At 33.0% G+C, this 18,820-nt stretch overlaps 2 protein-coding genes across 2 annotated transcripts; one reads left to right on the forward strand and one right to left on the reverse strand.

Moving 5' to 3' along the window:
* Positions 1–8,539: 8,539 nt before the first annotated feature.
* LOC106766700 lies at positions 8,540–10,785 on the forward strand. Its single transcript, XM_014651418.2, has 2 exons — positions 8,540–9,024; positions 10,426–10,785. The coding sequence occupies exons 1-2, from the start codon at positions 8,651–8,653 to the stop codon at positions 10,535–10,537; spliced, it is 486 nt and encodes a 161-aa protein (XP_014506904.1). The 5' UTR covers positions 8,540–8,650; the 3' UTR covers positions 10,538–10,785.
* Positions 10,786–11,787: 1,002 nt separating this feature from the next.
* LOC106766679 (phosphate transporter PHO1 homolog 3-like) lies at positions 11,788–17,233 on the reverse strand. The gene is made up of 13 exons (XM_014651391.2): positions 16,146–17,233; positions 14,839–15,190; positions 14,708–14,756; positions 14,548–14,619; positions 14,295–14,424; positions 14,068–14,188; positions 13,623–13,881; positions 13,416–13,520; positions 13,280–13,324; positions 13,043–13,192; positions 12,632–12,910; positions 12,383–12,519; positions 11,788–12,190 (listed from the first exon to the last, which is right to left on the reverse strand). The coding sequence occupies exons 1-13, from the start codon at positions 16,723–16,725 to the stop codon at positions 12,091–12,093; spliced, it is 2,379 nt and encodes a 792-aa protein (XP_014506877.1). The 5' UTR covers positions 16,726–17,233; the 3' UTR covers positions 11,788–12,090.
* Between the last annotated feature and the right edge of the window lie 1,587 nt (positions 17,234–18,820).

Below are 18,820 nucleotides of genomic sequence, written 5' to 3' on the forward strand. Positions count from 1 at the left end.
TCGCGATAACCCACATTTTGGGCACTTTGTCAAAAATTCAAACTTTTTCCTATATAAAATGCAATCATTAGGACAAGCATATATCCTTTTATACTCCATACACATCGAACAAAGAATTTTCTTCGCATCATAATTATGAGTGGGTAGTGTATTTCCATCTGGCAACATTTTATTCAACAACGTCAACAATTCTGTGAAACTCTTATCAGTCCATCCATTAGTCGCCTTCAAATTCATCAGCCTTAACACCACTGACAAACGTGTGAACTTAGTTGAACCGACATACAAAGGTGTTTTCGCATCAGTCGACATTGTCTCATACACATGAGCTTTAGCAAAATTTTCTACGCCAACAACGCGGATCATGTCCTCTAATTTGTCTTCATCCGGTCGATCTTCTTCCATGGTGGAATCAATAACATTTTCAGTTTGGGAGTCAGTTGGAAAGTGCATTTCTTCGTCGTGCCATATCCATGTTGTATAGCATCTTAGGAAACCATCACATATAAGATGTTCTCTAATTTGGGTTGTGTTCAACTTTCTCGCATTCAAACAGTTCACACAAGGACATCTAAACTTCACTTCATCATCACTTCTACCTTCATTACGTTGTGCAAATTGTATAAATTCCTCTACCTCTCTTTCGTACTCAGCACTAATGTGTGGTAAGTTAATCCAATTTTGATCCATACATAAATATTCTACAAAATACAATCATACAATTATACAATATATTCAACATACAATCAATTCAATCATACAATCAAACAATTAATAAACATTCAAATTATCAATTCAAACATTCAATCATACATAATTATTCATATTCAACACACAAAAAATTAAAAATTAACAAAAATGAAAATTAATAAAAAGAATAATACAATCATACAATCAAACAATTAATAAACATTCAAATTATCAATTCAAACATTCAATCATACATAACTATTCATATTCAACCTACAAATTAACAAAATGAAAACTAATAAACATAATAATACGAACCTGGGAGTGTGAAAAACCACACAATAACGGAGAAGATGGAACAACCCGCGATCTGAAACGGAACAAATTTAAAAGAAAAAACACAATACCTACAAAAAAATACAACAAAACGTAAGTTTGATAATCCAAATCAATAAAAAAAAAACGTATCAAACCAACCCAAAAACTAAAAAAAACGAAAAAGCTGGGAAAGCAACCAAAGCCAAATTTGATCAGATACAAACGTAGGTGATGAAAAATGAGGAAGGAAGTCCTTCTACAGTGATGACGGTGGCGGAACGGTGGCATAAGGAAGAAGGGAGAAAGGTCACGGCGACGTAGAAGAAGAAGAAGTTGTTGAGAGAAATCGNTGAAGAAGAACTGTTTGCTCTTTCGTGAATTTTTACCCTGGACAGGGGCTACTACCTCGGTTCTAAACTAAACCGAAGTAGTAGGGGGAATACTACCTCGGTTCTCCAGACAATCGCGGTCTATAGTCCCCCCAAAAATATTCAAAATTAATTTTAAATGACATTTTTGAAATATTGGTTAGGTATTTTACCTCGTTTACTCGCCTAACCACGACAAAAGAGGTTTATTACCTCAGTTCTCTAGTAACTGCAGTCAAAAACCAATAAAAAAAATATATATTTGAATTATTTTACCAAGTCAGAAAATCTGAAAAGACATTAGGAAGTGGGTCTATGGCCTCGGTTCTGCAAGCAACTGAGGTCATATACCCTTTCAGAAAAATCAATCACTTAAAACGTTAGAGTGTAGGCTAGAATACCAGTAGGGCCAGGGGGTTTTTGGCCTCGGTTCTGTGGGCAACCGAGGCCAAAACCCCTGCACAGAGATTTGGTCAGGCTGGAAAAAGAGCATTTGTTAGTGGACCAAGGGTTTTTGGTCTCGATTCTGTGGACAACCGCGGGCAAATCCTCTGCACAGATATTTGGCAGGTGAAAAGTCTTTTATTGTCAGTTCTTGCAGACTTTATGGCCTCGGTTATGAGAGAAACCGAGGCTGTATACCACTTATGGTCGCGGTTAAAATAGAACCGTGACATATACGTTAGCAAAAATTTCAAAAATGCCACCGTGTCAGTTTATGCTTTGGTTTCTTGTCAACCGAAGCATAATAGGCGTGTTAAAAACCCATATTTTTATTAGTGGAAGGAGAAGATACACAAAACAAAATGAATACAACTTTCACCAATAACTCAAGCACTAATACAAACTAGTCTCATAATATATGATGATGAAAAAAGATGGAATAAGTTAAATGACATAAAAAACGAACTTGAAGCCAAAAATAATCATAAATACGATCAAAGTAGCATGCCATACTTTCTATTGCACATTAAGCTACTGACATAAAGTAAACAAAATTTTCATCCACAAAATCCATACAAAGCATAAAATAAAAGAAACCCCAAAGTACAAGAGAAGAAGGTTTGCTTGTATTTTCATATAAATACCCTGAAGTGCAGTAAAAACACATACATTTGATAAAAAAAATTCAACTATATAATATAAATGCTGTCAGAGCGGCTGCAGCGGAATGGTTGGCATGGAATAACAAACCAAGAGGGATTTTAATATAAACGTGTGCCTTTTAATTTCTACTCAATTTATCTTACTACGCAAATAACAAATATAAATAAAAGAGTAAGGTTGAGAGAAATTTGCACAGATGAATTTTATACTAGTTCGGATCATACCAATCTTACGTCCAGTCCCTTATCTCAAATCAAGATAAATAGTTCACTGAGCATAAAACAATTACAAACTACATTCACAAAGAAACAATTTGTAAAAGTTTAGAAACCACCTCCCTTGATACCACAAGAGATGAACCTGCACCTCCTTTGAATCTTCACAAAGGATGAGACACCTCTTCCGAATACTGCACAAAGGATGAAACACCTCCTCCGAATACTTCTGGAAAGATGATCCTCTTCCGCACACCTCCTTAGACGTACCAAGGATGAACCAACTATTCCTCTATCACCGTAGTAGCAATGTACCAGCACCACAAACAAGAGTTTCCGTAGTTGAGCAAGAGCACACAATTCTCAAAGAGTTTTGAGTATTTTAGCGCAAGGGAAGAGTTGTTGTTGATGTATAAAGGGAGCCTATTTATAGACTAAAGCAAAAACTCTTTCATTCTACGAAACTGGCCATTTAACGCTTTTAATCAATTAATATTATTGTTAATCGATTAAATGAGTACAATGGCTAGTTTTCAAAAACCAGAAAACTCCAATGGCTAGGTTTAATCGATTATTCTAAGGATTAATTGATTAACTAATCAATTTAAAAAGGTATTAATTGATTATTCCCTTGCTAGTTGAGTTTTCAGCACCTGTTTTAATCGATTAATACTTGATTTAATTGATTAAAACCGTGCGTTTTTTATTCTGAACAACAAATATAAAGTATGAAGGTACAAGAATCAAAACCTACTACAAATCTAAGTCCTAAACATTTAAACTACAATTATTACAAAAGCTTTTAATAACAAAAATAAGTCTTCAAAGGATTTTCGTGAATCTTGATATATCTTGACTTGATTTGTACATCATCAAATCTTCATCTTCATCATTTTGCTAACAAATGCTTTCATAATGAATGATAACAAAACGAAAACAAAAATCTTCTTATAGGAACCGAAAAAAAAAAAAAAGATACAAACATACGAAAATACCTTTTTTCATAAAGAAGATATGAAAAACAAATCAAATCAAAAGTAACACACAATATTAGTATAGCGAATATTAAAAGGAAAAGATATGCACATACAAAAATAACTTCTTTCAAAATGAAGAGAAAAAAAAAACAAATTAGGTTAAAAAATATATAACTTGAAAGTTTATGTGAAACATAGGTAAATTCTAGAAAGGAGGGGGAGTTTGAATAAAGTTTAAAATTTTTCACAAAGAAGTGTTAGCTACTATTGTAGAGGTTAGACAATCTATAGATAGTGTTGAACACTTAAAGATTTTTAAGTGCATTTAGAAAGTTTTTAAAATGAAAACAAGGATGAAGAGTAATACGATCCTGTCCAGGAAAAAGTACGATCTTTTTTGAATTTGAATCCTCAAGGGCACAATAAAAATAAATCAGAGAAGAGCGCAGAATAAGACAGAGATGGAGACGCCACAATCTAGCATATTGATAAGTTAAGGAAGATTCGCCACAAAGATGTTAATCTTTGATAAGAATCAGAGTTCTAAACCAAGAACCAAGATAATCCTCTCTCAAAAATGAAAATGCATATATTATGACTTCCAAAGTGTCTACGTATGTATTTGGTGCCCCTATATATAGGTATAAATGTTTAAGGCACCTAAGAAACCCTAAAAGAAAGCCCAATGACATTGGATCCAAAAATAACTTAAAAAATAGAAAAACAATTGTTTTGCAATTAAAATAAAAATACAATTTATTTAATTTCCTATTATTCTTCAATTGTGTTTATAATCTTCACGTTCTTTAAATTCCTCTCTTCATGGAAGATTATAAGATTCAAGCTTCAAGGAGACGTGTTTTGATCTTTGACCTTGTCATAAATCCTTTCAATTGCAAATGTCCTTCTTCAAGTTCTTCTCATATATGTTTCAGGAGATAGTCTTCTATCATACCCTCCTTCTTGAAGAGGATTTGTCCTCAAATTCGTACCTCTTGAAGATTCTTTATCAAAGATTTATTTTTAAATTGGTTCACTCCAAAGTGAGTTATGTTCAATTCTCCCTTAACCTTTCTTAAGGGGTTACCCTAATCTTTTAAAAAGATTAGAAAGATGTTTCACCACTCCTGGTTTATAAACGAGTATTATTATTCCTAGTTTTACACTAATATAACTGACTAGATTGTTTAATTCTAATGAGTTAAACAAACATGTATTTTAATTCACTTATTTGAATCGAAATTCATATGAAAGTTCCTAAATTCAATCAAAATTCATTCTCAATCAAACCTAGAAACCCTTGAACTATATGATCAATATGCATGTAGATTCAAACATCTTATGATGCAAAAATCATTACTTTTTTAATGTGATTGAGAGATGAGAGACATAGAAAAAAGATAACTCAAATCAACAATCAATAGAAACAAATACACTAATTCACTTAACCATAGAATCCATAATGAAATTATGGTGAAATAGTCCTAGAAGCTTAACTCTCCATGAATGGAGTGGAATACATGGTAAAATAAAAGTAAGAGGAGTGATGATTTTTGCCTTCCCTGTGTCTCTTTATATAGGGCTTGATTAGGCTTAGACTCTAAATATTCTATTAATAAGATCTTTTATCTTATATTTTCCAAATAATTAATAGATTTAGATAACTATAAAAATATTTGGAAGATAATTTTGTTACCAATAAGGAGTATTGGTAAAACCTGAAGATGTGTTTTGATGATGCTGCAACTTATAGATTTTGGATGTAGTAGGAAAATATTTAAAAAGCAACTTGTAGATTTTGAATGTAGTAGGAAAATGTTAAACATTGTAATTTTTACTGGTATAATCGATTATGNTTAAGCTATAATNGATTATCACATGTTTTTGTACTAGAATAATAGATTATCATGAAGAATTAATCGATTATCACAAGTCATACTTGAATAATCGATTATCACTTCATATAATCGATTATCACTTTTTGAAAACTCTGTAACGGACTTGAATAATCGATTATTCATGGCAGTTGGGAGCTGACCTTTGGCATTCAGTGTACTTGGCTATATATGTGGTTTTGGAGAACTCAGAACTTAACGTTTTGAACTGAGAAAGCAAAGTAGAACACTGTGTGTCAGAGAGAAGTTCTCAAAAAGCTTTTTGTTCATTGTTCCCTTGCTTGGTCTTGTGAAAGGAGAGGCTCGCGTATCGTGTGTCGATAGTCGGAGCAGACTCTCTTCAAGTTAGCAAGGTACTCTGCCTGGTCTTGTGTCAGGAGAAGCTCGCGAATCGTTTGTCGATTGCCGGTAGAGTAGTTCTTTTCGTTCTATATTCCTGTTCATTTGATTGTAATATGTTAAACCATTTTTAGTGGAACTGTTAATCATTATTTGTAGTGATTAACGACTGGACGTAGATTCTGTTGAATCGAACTAATATAAAAATATCTGTGTGATTTCTCTATTCCCTACACTCATATTATTTTACGTATATCAACTGTTTGATTAATTTTCTGAAAGAAAATTATTTTTGCTAAAAGGACCAAATTAATTTTAATTGTGATCAAACACGCTTTCCGCTCTTTGTGTTTTAATTTCGCTGCATTTTACTCTTCGAAAATTACCCCCTCCGATACCATCAATTTTCTATTGATATTGCATTTCATCCCTTCCTATTTTTCCAAAATTGTAGAGAAGCCCAAAAATTTCCTCTCTTTACACTTTAGACCCTCCTTTCTTTTCTAAAATTACTTATTACCCATGTTTGACCAACCTTGACCATAGAAAGACTTGTTGACCAATTTTGATTCAAGATGGATGGATGCGACCAATGAGAGACTACAACATGACAACCCTTTTCTTACCCAAATTAGGGTTTGAGAATTACAAAGGAGGTTTTGTTGATGGAAGGGAGGTGTTGGACCATTTACGACGCCGCTTGGAGAATTGGAAGCACTACTTGGTTCTGGTTGAATTTTTATTGCAGGTTACGAAGAAGTTAGTGAATTGTGAGGACGAAGGTTGAACAAAGAAGAAGCTCACATTAAATGTTGGTTTCCGGGACGTTCGCGATTCAAACTCGCTATTTGGCCTCAAAAGGGTTTTATGGTGGTTGCAAAGTGTTGTCACGGTGGCGATTTATGTGAATTGGGGTTGCTTCTGGTTCTTTGAATTCCTTCCAGTTTAATAGGAGCTTTTTAAAAGTCTCGAAGCCCGTGGGTTGACATAAGATTAGATGGAGTTGACTCTTCAAAACTAAATAATTAGTTCATTTTTAAGACTTTTTCAATTATTTCTTTCATTTGCTTTCAAACAATTTTCATATGATATTTTACTAATATCTCTTTTTTTCTACTTCACTTTAAACATATTTTTGCAAAGATAAACATAAAAAAAATATAGTTTAAGAATTTTGTTTTAGAAGGATAGTTTGTTTTATTACTATTAAAAAAGAGATAGTTTTAATAGAAATTAATATAATAATTATTTTGTACAAATTTTGAAAAATGAAAATTAATTTATATTTGCTCCTAATCAATTATTTATATATAAATATTAATTTTATAAAAACCTATTCAAAATAAGTTTTTAATTATAATCATATTTTAAAGACATAATTTCATTATTTTGAAAAGTTAAAAATATAATATATGTTGAATTTATTTAAACTTAAAAATAAAATAATTTTGAAAGAAAACATAATGTTCAAAATAAGTATTTTTTATAAGTTTAGAAATTATTTATATTTGAAAACAATTGTGAAAACACAATTTCTTTTAATTCGTTGATGTTTATGAATTTATTTTTGATAAATTATATAAAAAAATTATTTAGATAACTTTTTAACTTGACATATAAAATATAATAAGCATATTTAAGTTTCTTGAAAAAATAGTTTTTTTTTAATTATTCATAAAAAAAATCAAATATACCAAATAAGTTATTATTTTATAAAACATATCAAAATAAAATAAATGTTTTGTATATTAAAATTAGGCTTAATACTTGGTCCTCGTATTTGTGTGAAAATCTCAGTTGGGTCTTCAAGTTTTGAACTGTCTCAATTGGATCATAATTTTTATAAAAATGCACACATTTTACCCCAATCGCTAACTAATCTCACTGTGCAACAGTTATCTTCTGCTATCAGTAGAATAAATAGCTTAAAGGCTGGTGATGAACCTATAGGTTACCAAGTTGGTTCATTTGTAGAAAAGGCTGTGAGATTGATTGCACTGGTTACGCGAATTGTTCGGTGACTTTATTTTTTGAGCCGACAAGATAATCTGTGTAAAATCCGGATTCTCAGAGATAGATGAATAAAATCCTTAATTCAAATAAACTAAATAATAGGCATTGTACCACGTGAAACACTGATTATTTTAAAAAATAATTCATATAATTAAATAATACACGTTAGCATGTCCTATGGCTACCACGTCAACTAAACTTAACGTCGTTTGAGATCAGTTAACGATTAGGGTAAAATGTGTTCATTTTTACAAAAATTATGACCCAATTGAGACAGTTCAAAACTTGAGGACCGAACTGAGATTTTCACATAAATACGAGAAGAAGGGATTAAGCCAACAAGTCAGCTAAACTTAACGCCCTTTGAGATTAGTTAACGGTTGGAATAAAATGTGTGCATTTTTACAAAAATTATGACCCAATTGAGACAGTTCAAAACTTGAGGACCGAACTGAGATTTTCACACAAATACAAGGACCAAAGGAGATATTAAGCCTTAAAATCATACACAATTTCATAAAATAAAAAACTAAATATTAAAATAATCATATAATTTGATTGAAAAATATTAATGGGATCATATGAAAAGGGTTAATGTGACCATTCAAATGCAAATATATGTAAATATATGCGGCGGTGGTTAAAGAAGCATAGGCAAGGGTTTTAGGGGTTTTTGGAGGTTTTAAGCAGAGCATAACATTCTGTTCTCTCTTTGCGACTCAGCCACCATGTCCACGCCTGCGAAGGAAGCTCCGAAGGACCAATCCGATGAGGAAGCGCGGGATCTGCCTCCCGATCCGGCAGGTTCTGAGTCCCCCGAAGCAGAGGAAGAGGAAGAAGAAGGAGAGTGCGGGTTCTGCCTCTTCATGAAAGGGGGCGGCTGCCGCGACGCCTTCACCGAATGGGAGAAGTGCGTCCAAGAAGCCGAGACCAACAACGAGGACCTCCTCGAGAAGTGCGCCCCCATCACCGCCGCCTTGAAGCAGTGTATGGACGCTCACTCCAGCTACTACGAGCCCATCCTCCGTGCCGAGAAGCTGGCGGAGGAACAGGCCATCGTTGAATTGGAAAAGGAAAAGTTAGTTACCCGGGAAGACCAAAAGTGAGACTAACCCCATCCTCTTTTTTTTTTTTTTTTTTTTTTACTTTCTCACAATAATTGGAATGCCTAATGTTCTCTTACATTGATCTTAGTTTATGTTTCCTTCACCACAAAAGTCCGTGTGTTGTATGTCTGTTTAGCTCTAGGCTACCCAATATTTCAGTTACTGAATGTCACGTTAGGTTTCCTTCTGATGGTTAAGATCACTTCATTATTCTCAATTAAGATCACTTCGTTATTAAGAAGTGAGAAGAAGTAACTTCACTTTCTTATTCTCAATTATGAGCTGTTAGTTAAGATCATTTTTCCGACTTATAGTTGCACTTAAGAGAAGAAAATAAAGAGGTAAATCGTATAAGTTTCTTTTGACAACTTATGTATCTTTGTAATGTTTTAAGTTGTGGTGGTCGTAGTCGCGGTTTTGTTGTGGGAAATTGTAGACAAATGTGGCTGCAATTATATCACAGTGCCTCTCTTGTCTGAAATTGCTGTCACAAAAGGTTATTTAGAACTTTATATCTTTGCTTTTTTGGGAAGTAAGATGAGAGAACTTTTGAAAAGGTTGAGATGGGTAAATTAATTTTGACTTAGGGAAAATGGATGTATTTTTTCTTCTTGTCTTTTCTTCTCCTACTAGAAGCACTTCTTGGAAGTTTGTCTGCTCAACTCATTTAACTTTAATAGAGGTAAAAATGTAATGTTGATTTTAGATTATGAAAGAGGTTTGATTCATTATACTTTTTACGTAGATTCATCAAATTGAAATTCACATTCTTTTCCTTGCTTTAACTCTGTAGTTCTGTTGTAATTTCATTTCCATATTTAAATAAATAAATAGTTTGGCTTTGATTAAATGTTAATGCACGGAACTTGTACCCGGTTTGTTTACACCAAATATCTTGGTGTATACAGTGCTGGTGAAAAAATTTCAAGTTTCTAACCTCAATTCTGTGGTTAGTAGAGTTAGTTTGAAGGAAATTAAATCTTTTTAGCCTTTGTTGATTGTAGCTCTTAGAATGTGCCTACATTTTCACTTTAAAGTTGATTAACTTTATCCTCCAAACAAAATCTTTTTAAATTCAACTTTTAACGTACCATTCTCAAATGCAGATCACAGAATGTAACGTCAGTTTGAAATCAATTATATGAATGTTAATAATAATGCCTCTAAGATCTTAAGAAAATGGACGTTTTTTACAGAACAAACTGGATTCTTCACAAAATGGCCTTTAGCATAATATGGATGGAAATTTTGGGGATAAAAATATAACGTGAGTTAGTGCCCTTAGAAGTAGATGAAGTTTGAAGCTTTGGATATTTGAATTAAAGATCTTCTATAGTGAAATTTAAAATACTAGAGCTGTGTATGATGCTCACATATTACTACAAATTCATTCTCAGGACCGATCATGTTGTTGAGGAAGTGGCCACCATTGAGTTGTTGAAGGAAAACCAAAATTTGACGTCTAATGAATCCCAAGCTCCTCCTCCATCTAGTCAAAATCCAAAGTGAGACATCATTTCATTGCCCTTATTTGTTTCTCTTAACCTGCTGTCATACCTGTACTGCCAATGCAAATAGATTACAGTCATTTATAACTCATTCATTTTTGTCACAATAATTAGAATGACAAATATTTTCTTGGATTCAAAGCTGTATCAATTTCCAATTTTAAACATGCGATATGGTTGTGTTGTATCGGATTTTATTTTTCTGTCTGGTCAGTGATTCATGCCATAGTAACGAAAGCTTGTGATCTATGCGTGTCTAGTAATATTTAGTTTGATCCACTCTAGGATAACAAATATTCAGTGACCGAATGTGACATTGGGATTCTTGCTTAATGTTTGTTTTATAACTCTATATTGGTGGAAATGTTTTTGCCGTTGATTTGCAGAATTAAAAAGTGCTAGAGCTAGTAGTGAAAAAGAAATGAGAAACATCTTGACTTCCAGATTCTTAATTAACAGCTACTTTGGATAATTTGTTTATAGTTAGTTATAGAATGAATAATTTTTTCCAGAAATTATAAATAGCTTACGTATGTTAGTAAGGTTGTTAATTGTGATCGCAGTTTTACTGCGATCATTGTTGTGGGGAATTGTGGTTATATCGAAGCCAAAAATCTTAATGACGCAGTTGAAATTGCAGTTTTGAACTTGTTTTTGAAATCTGTGTCTGAGCTTCTTGAGAAGAAAGATAAGGGAGCTTTTAAAAAGGTTGAGGTGGAAAATTTTACTTTTAACTTCAAGAAGAAAAATGATTTATTTTAGTCACAGAAGTTTATTTAATCGCAACTCTTAACTAGGAAATTTTGTAACGTAGATTCTTTGAATATCAATTCTTCTGAAAATCAATATTTACTAAAATGTAAGCCAACGGAACTGTTAGCTATCATAACGTAAGTCGTAAAGGTTGTTTTCGGTGTTTTATTTTTGGAGAATCGGTCTATAAATGGATGAAGTAAGAAGTGTTCTACCATTACTGATTTTATAGAGAAATTTGCCACCATGTAATGCCGAGAGACGAAATAACAATTGAATTTTGAAATAACATAAAACGTGGAATGATATCTTCCATCTATATTTTTTTTTTCAACTTTTAGCAATAGATCAACCTTAAATTGATTGAGTACTTGTACTTAATAATTTTATTTGTTTACTGTATAAGTATAACTTTAATTTGTTTATTTTTCTTGTTCCTCTCTTCCAAGTTATACACCTCCTTGGTACGTAATTCAGTTTAAACATTTAATTGTCATCACAACTAATTTTTATGTATGTGTTTTGAATACTAGCTCGATCAAACGAACGACGTGCATCTATTGAATTGTAATACATTTCTTCATTTGTATTATGGATTCAAATGTGAGGGGGTGTTACATCCTCTTCCCCTTGCAATATTTTCAGCTACCCTTCAAATATTGCTTTAATCAAAAGAAAATATTTACTCTTGAATTCCCAATGCATATGAAGAAAGATAGAAGAAAAGAATGAGAAAAATGACGATTTGGAAAAAGAAAAGAGGGAAGAAACAGTAAAATCCATGTCCTAGACAAGTACTCATCACTCGTCTTTATCTTCATCTTCGTCGTAATTGAAGGGTAGAGGCACAGACTTGAAAGCACGGTACTTGCCAACATTGTTCAAATGCTCATTCTCCAATCTGGAAGTTAGAAATGTAGCAATCAATTATCAGATAAATTAAACGTACTCTGGAAGTTATCCTCGTTTCTCCAAATGGTGAATTTTGGAATACTAATTTCAAATGCCCAAGTTAAAGAAAACTTATTAGGCTCAAGAGCTTAAAATCCATTGTGATTGTCACTAAAATCCTGATTAATTTCGTTATATTTACCTGAAGAAGTTCCATATACCACGACGAATGATCTCTAGACATGCAACAATGGTAGTCATGGCTTGTTTATGCAAGAAGCTGACGTTGAATTTCAAGACTGTCTGCAACCAGGCAAATCTCAACAAGACGTTAAGGACCTGCACGGGTTCAATTTGTTAGCAATTTTCCTATTTAAAAAGCATAGAGAAACAACAACATCAATCATACATGCAAAAAAAGGTTTGATAATTTCAAGCACAATTGTTATACCATGGCTATAAAATATACACTTTTATGAGGGATTGCGAGTTTGTCCCTCAACCAGCGATTCTTGGAACGTCTTTGCAGAAGGCCCCAGTCTATTACAAGGTCCCAATATGTAGAAGCAACTGCTGCAAATATTGAGAAAACCCAGGCCAACACTTTCCACACCATTGAATTGTTATGACTATACGCTATCCTCAGGCAAACAGCAATAATTGTAAGGAAGTATTTCAATCCATTATATCCTTGCATTGGATCTTTCTCTTCGAACAGCCTCCTAAGACACTGCAACATATTCAACAACATTTAATTCAAAACTTCAAAACAAAGGGTGTTTCAGCTCTGCTGATATCTGTTTTACCTCCAACAAAACACTGTCCTAAAAGTTGAAAAAATTAAAAAAAATAATGTAGTCACCTGCAGGAAACGGGACCAGTAGGGAATAACAGCCACGATGAATGAAAAGGTGATGAATACGCTGCTAGAGTTGCAGGTGTTTTCTCTCTGTTTGAAATTACCCCACCCGTAGTAGCAAATGTAAAACTCAAAACTTCTCAAGGCTTGCACCTGAGTAATCAAAAGGGTAAAATTGTTATACATGGCAAAGAGCGTAAGAAAAGAATACTAATCCATGGTTTAAAGTTGGAAACAAACCTGGCTAGTAAATTGATCTGCCAAGAAAAAATCCGGGAGTGTGACCTGAAATACATGATGGAAAACAAGTGTTAGACTACCCTAGAAAGTTAGGAAATGCAAAGACCTTGTGTTTGCAAGGATTTTCCTATTATACCTTGTAAAGAGGTGCACATATACAGTGAAATAGGCATATGAGGAGGAAAACCCTGCTTGAGCGATAAAAGATGTTTATGGGGCACAATAAAATAGCAATCAGAACCTGCAGAGTAACAACGAAATGAATGAGTGAATGAATTCATTATATACTTCAGTAATCGTTAAAATATTGAATGGCAAAATCTTTCAAACATGAGCTCCTTACAAGAAGTAAGATGAGTGGAATGAGTTCGGTCAATGTTTGGTAATCTTTTGTCTGTGGATCTATCTGCATGTCTAGGTTTGCAAGCACACCACCCAGTGCCAACACTGCTAGACCAAAACCGATCAGAAGGACTTGGTTGTAGCCTAAGTCAGTGCCTGGCTTGAAGCCAAATATGAATGAGTGGTTCACTCTGTACCGCCTCCAGAAGTATATATCAGCAGCATACATCAGCAAGTGTAGAACTACGAATCCATACAGACTGCAAAAAACAAAGTTCAACATGGTAACTAACTACTCACCACCAAGTTTTAGTAACATAGTTGCTTATTTTTCCCTATGCAGATCACTTATCTCATATATATGTGGGGGCTCTTGTACCAAAGCTACTAATTTTTCAAGTGGGCTATTGTTAATCACGATGAGCTATGGAATTTGGAAAAATTACCTATGCAGTGGGAACAAGGATTCCATGTACTGTGTACTCCCTGAATGATCCAATATTTTTCTGGTACGAACGATTAGAATAAGGGCTAACACCAGAGCTGCTGCGCATCCTGCTAAGAAACCTGAGAATAGGTTGACAGTGTCAACAGAAAGAAGAAACGAGAATCAAAATCTGTTCTCTTTTCACCCCCAAAGTAATAAGATTTTAAATTATACATCAGTGCTTACCCATGGAAAACGTAACTCTGTGTCTTTCCCTCTTTGCTTTTGGTCTTAAGATATTCATGGCTTTATTACGATTTGAGTTGTAGAAGTGCTTAGTGAATGTTTTCTCAACCCTATCCATGAGTTTAGTGACCTGCCACGGGAATGTCAAGTAAAACAATTGAAAAACTCTGATTAATTAATATCATAAAAATTGTACACTGATTGGTGTATTGAAATGAAATTCATAAGAATGCCTTCCTTTTAGCACTCTCACCTCATCAGAGTTTCCAAGTTGGGTGTTGTCCACCATTTTCATATACGCTTTAGCTGCATCTCTTGTTGTGATCTGCATAATGAATTTGCTATATGAAGCGACAGCGGAGACAAGGTTGTCTGTTAAAAAACTAGACAGAGAAGAGTGATTGAATTTTAACCTTATCGTATTTCTTCATTATCTTTGAAAATGCCAAGGTATTTAGAAAGCTGTTAATTTGATGAAAAGAGTTAGATAATGATGAGCAATGAGAAACATGAAGCAGCTGAATTGAGTAGCTTGTTTCATTACCTAAAGCTCTTGAGAAGGCGAAGCTTGCGGTAGAATTCAATGAATGAGCGTTGAAGTTGTTCCTCAACTTTGTTGAGATTTTTTCTGCTGAAATGTAGTTCTGTCTGGCCTGGGATATTGAGAACACCTTTTATAGTTGAACGTGGAGTTTCAAAGGTGTGGTTCAGTTGCACACGATCAAGTACTTCCAAAGGAGCTGGTCTAGTAACCCTCAGATTCTTTGCCTTTTTTTCTTCAACTTTTGCTTTAACTCTTTCTTTTACTTCTTCTTTATCATCTTCATTAGAATCATCTGAATGTTCATGATGAGTGCTACCCTCTTCAATAACTTCCATAATCATCGAAGCTTTTTCTGCAACAGGATAACGCAAACACTTTTCAATCACATTCTTCTTCGTATAGTGATTTTGTTTGAGGAAAAGTTTTTAATTTATAATCTTACATTATTGTCTGTATAAATTTTAAGATAGTTGCTACAAAAATTAATTATTTTATTATACATAATGGTTTATATAACTAAATGACATTTTGATCAGTACTCTTTAAGATCATAAATATTATATTGATATATACCAGAAACAAAACCTTTAATCAACATTATGCAGTTTGACATTCAAGATTTCTTCAAATAATTCACGTATTAAAATATACTTCATCCCATTAAAATAAAATAAATCACTATCGTTGATATACACTTTAGACAACACGTGAAATCTTGCTCATAATTTCTGTTTCCACAACATAACCGCGTTGACCAAAAATATAAAGCAAGCAGCGTATGGAACTAAAATTGCAAAAAGATAAGCAAGGATTAATTTCATAACAACGAATTCAGAACATTAAAAGGCTTTTATTACACAATTTAATATATTGATTACGTGTGATAAAATTGTCAACATGTATCACAATTATTCAACATAATTTTTAATCAGTTAATAATATATTTTTTTATATTATATTTTGAAAAAGCTAAATCGATTAAAAAAATTTCTGTAATAACTAAGCTAAGATAACTTTCAATTATTTTATTATGTAATATTAGTCATAAATTAAAATGATAAATAAACACGATAAAACCAATTCATACTTCTTTTTTTGTATTAAAACAGCTGAAAGAAAATTTAAAGTTTGGGTAATGCTTGTTTTAAAATCTTACAAGGAAGAGAATTTATTGAGTTTTATCCGATATGAGACTTAAAGGAGGTGCAGTGGAAGTTGGTGGGAAAGTTGAGCAGGAGATATGGAGGGTGGATTGTTTAGTTTGGAAAGAAAGCAAGAAAGTTGAAGGGATGAAAAGGAATATTTACTGTTGAGTTTGGCCCCTCTGGGTGTGGAAGCAGAGAGAACAGCGGTAGAAGAAGCAACGTCGGAGGCAAGGCGAGTCATCTCGAGGGAGCGACGAAAGGAGGCGCTGGGGTTCTCAACTTTGATCCTGAAGGCGATCAAAGCGTCCATTTGCTTGTTCAGCATTGCAGCTTCCTTCATCACCTCCTCCACTTTCCCTCTGTAGAACTTCTCCACCTTGTTCAACTCGTCGTCCAGTCTCTTGAAGTACACCAACTCGTACTCCCCTCCTTCATCCGAGCTCATCAGGAACGTCGTTTCGTACCTCTCCGACCCTCCTCGTTTCACCGTCTGCACCGCGATGTGCTGGCTCTCTATGTCACCGGAGGGACTCAGAGGGTGGTACTGTCTGTTTGTCAGACCACTGAAGGCTCTGTACAGCGTTAGCTTTCGCCTCAGTCCTCTCGGTGTTGCTGCAGGAGCTTTTCTGCTCTGTCTGAAACGCTGGATTTGCTTCAACTGGGATTTCAGAAAATTGTAATCCATGTATGCCTCTTGCCACTCCGGCACCATCTGTGCTTTGTATTCTTTTCCAAACTTCATTTTTTGTGCTTGTGTTGCACCAGAAACAAGTTAAATTCTTGGGATAGAAAACAGTTTAAAGCGAGAAAGGAAGAAAGGAAATAATGGATGGAAAGTAAGATAAAGATGACGATGGAAATGGTGAATGGTGAATGGTGTTATTTATACGATGAATAGGGTAAAAAAATGACGGTGTGTTTGTTTGAAAGAGTTGGTAGAATAGGCGAGAAGACTGATTCAACGCATGTTTGTGTCTTTAAACAAGTTGAACGACAGAAGAGAAGAAAATGCAAAAAGGGACACAAAAACAGCTTTTGAGACCAAAGTGGGAAGTGAGTGTCTTTAAGGTTTGGGGATTTCTAGGAAAAAGGGAAGAAAATACTTGCTTTTTTGTCCGGTCTTGTGCTCGTCAATTTCGGCTTACCATCACTACGAGAGATCACCAGACATTGTTGAAAGATAAGATCATTTTGTTACTTGATTCCTATATTTAAATTGGTATTATTATTGCCAACTACTATCATTCATGCATAAACTAATGATCTCATAGATAGAAATAAATCCAATAAATAATAGTTGAAGCTGACAAGTATTGAAATCATGGGGCGATGGATGTGAAAATAAAATATGATTTTTTCTCTCGTTCAAATCTCAGTGTAGAAGATATTAGTGTACGATCAAACCATACGTCTGAGTTTTCTTTAGCACTTCATTATACTATCTACTTTAGTTTTTCTTTTATCTTATTTATATATATAATATAGAACACCACTCTTTTTAATATAGAATAAAGACTGAATGGTTAACATAAGAAACATATAAAAGAATGTTAAAGAACTAAGAATTGGAAAAAAAAGTTGTGAAATGATAAAAAGTATACTCGAAAGGTATTTGTTAATCAGATTTTTTTTATTAGCTGCGCTTAATGATTTTTTAAACTCATCTTTTATACATAGAAGAATCAAAATGGAAAGTTGAATTTAGCGTTTGGTGGTTAAGATTTAATACAGTGATTAAATAGTTTTAAAGTTGGTTAGGGTTGTTGCACCGAATAGACGCTCCAACGTTAGCCTCGGTTTCTCTCTACATAGTAGGCTTAGGTATTAATGACCCCTTGCAATATGACGATAAAAAAATTAATATTGATTATTGCTACTTTTATGATTTCAAAAATTTATTTAAGTTTATAGTTGTATAAAAATTAAAACAATGTCATTTGAAATTTTTTTTTTCATAATAGTGTTAATTAATACAATAAAGTGTGTCGCTCATTTTCTTAAAACAAAAACTGATCCGATATAAATAATTACAACCCACATGTTTAAATTAAAGTTAAAAGAACAACAAATCATGTATTAAAGATGTAGGTTTTTATTATAAATTTTAAAAATCTTCCATAACTTTAAACCAAACACTATTCTTCTACGATCATAATTGAGTTTGGAACGGGTTTGAAATAATTTGACATCCTTTTCTTGTAGTTTTATCTAAAAACATATTTACCAAACAAATGTTTTATCTAAATATTCAATGAAACCTTTTAAAAATAAAAATAAAAAACACATTGCTGACTTTTACAGTTTACTGAATCATCCTTGACTGAGGGATACTTCTATTTTTGTTAAAGCAGAGTTAATTAGGTATAATCATAGACTTAATCTAACGTGTTAATGACCTGATGCATACTTAAAAACAATTATATCTTGATTTCAAGATTATGATATAACGTTAATAGTGATCATATTATCAGATCGGATATTGTAAATCTAATTTAATCCAAACCCTACGTATGGATTTATATATCTTCTAATCTAAAATGACTTTAGCTTGAGCATTTTACTTTATTTTTTCCTCATTAATTCTATTTTGTGAATTTTTAAGAAGTGAATATATTACATGAAGTTTTATCATTTTCATAAATCTTGTATAAATACTAGTATTTTAGTCTGTGTGCATAACTAAAATTACTATTTAAACATATAAATTATATAATAAGTAAACATTTTTAGCCAAATAAATTGTATTTTAAATTTGTAATAAATATATCATATCATACAAAGTTATTTTCATCAGTGATAACTTTTTTATTTTTTAATTTATTTTTAAAAAAAAATGA

This window comes from Vigna radiata, chromosome 7, assembly GCF_000741045.1.
Source record: "Vigna radiata var. radiata cultivar VC1973A chromosome 7, Vradiata_ver6, whole genome shotgun sequence".
NCBI classification, from domain to species: domain Eukaryota; kingdom Viridiplantae; phylum Streptophyta; class Magnoliopsida; order Fabales; family Fabaceae; genus Vigna; species Vigna radiata.

Bases quoted from the DNA above. Each gene is read 5' to 3' on its own strand.
- LOC106766679 (XM_014651391.2), bottom strand. From the start codon at position 16,725: ATGAAGTTTGGAAAAGAATACAAAGCACAGATGGTGCCGGAGTGGCAA. The intron at 13,193-13,279 runs GTTTGTTTCCAA...TTGATTACTCAG, and splicing joins CAGATCAATTTACTAGCCAG to GTGCAAGCCTTGAGAAGTTT. The intron at 12,520-12,631 runs GTATAACAATTG...GAACCCGTGCAG, and splicing joins GTGTATATTTTATAGCCATG to GTCCTTAACGTCTTGTTGAG.
- LOC106766700 (XM_014651418.2), top strand. From the start codon at position 8,651: ATGTCCACGCCTGCGAAGGAAGCTCCGAAGGACCAATCCGATGAGGAA. The intron at 9,025-10,425 runs GTGAGACTAACC...ATTCATTCTCAG, and splicing joins GTTACCCGGGAAGACCAAAA to GACCGATCATGTTGTTGAGG.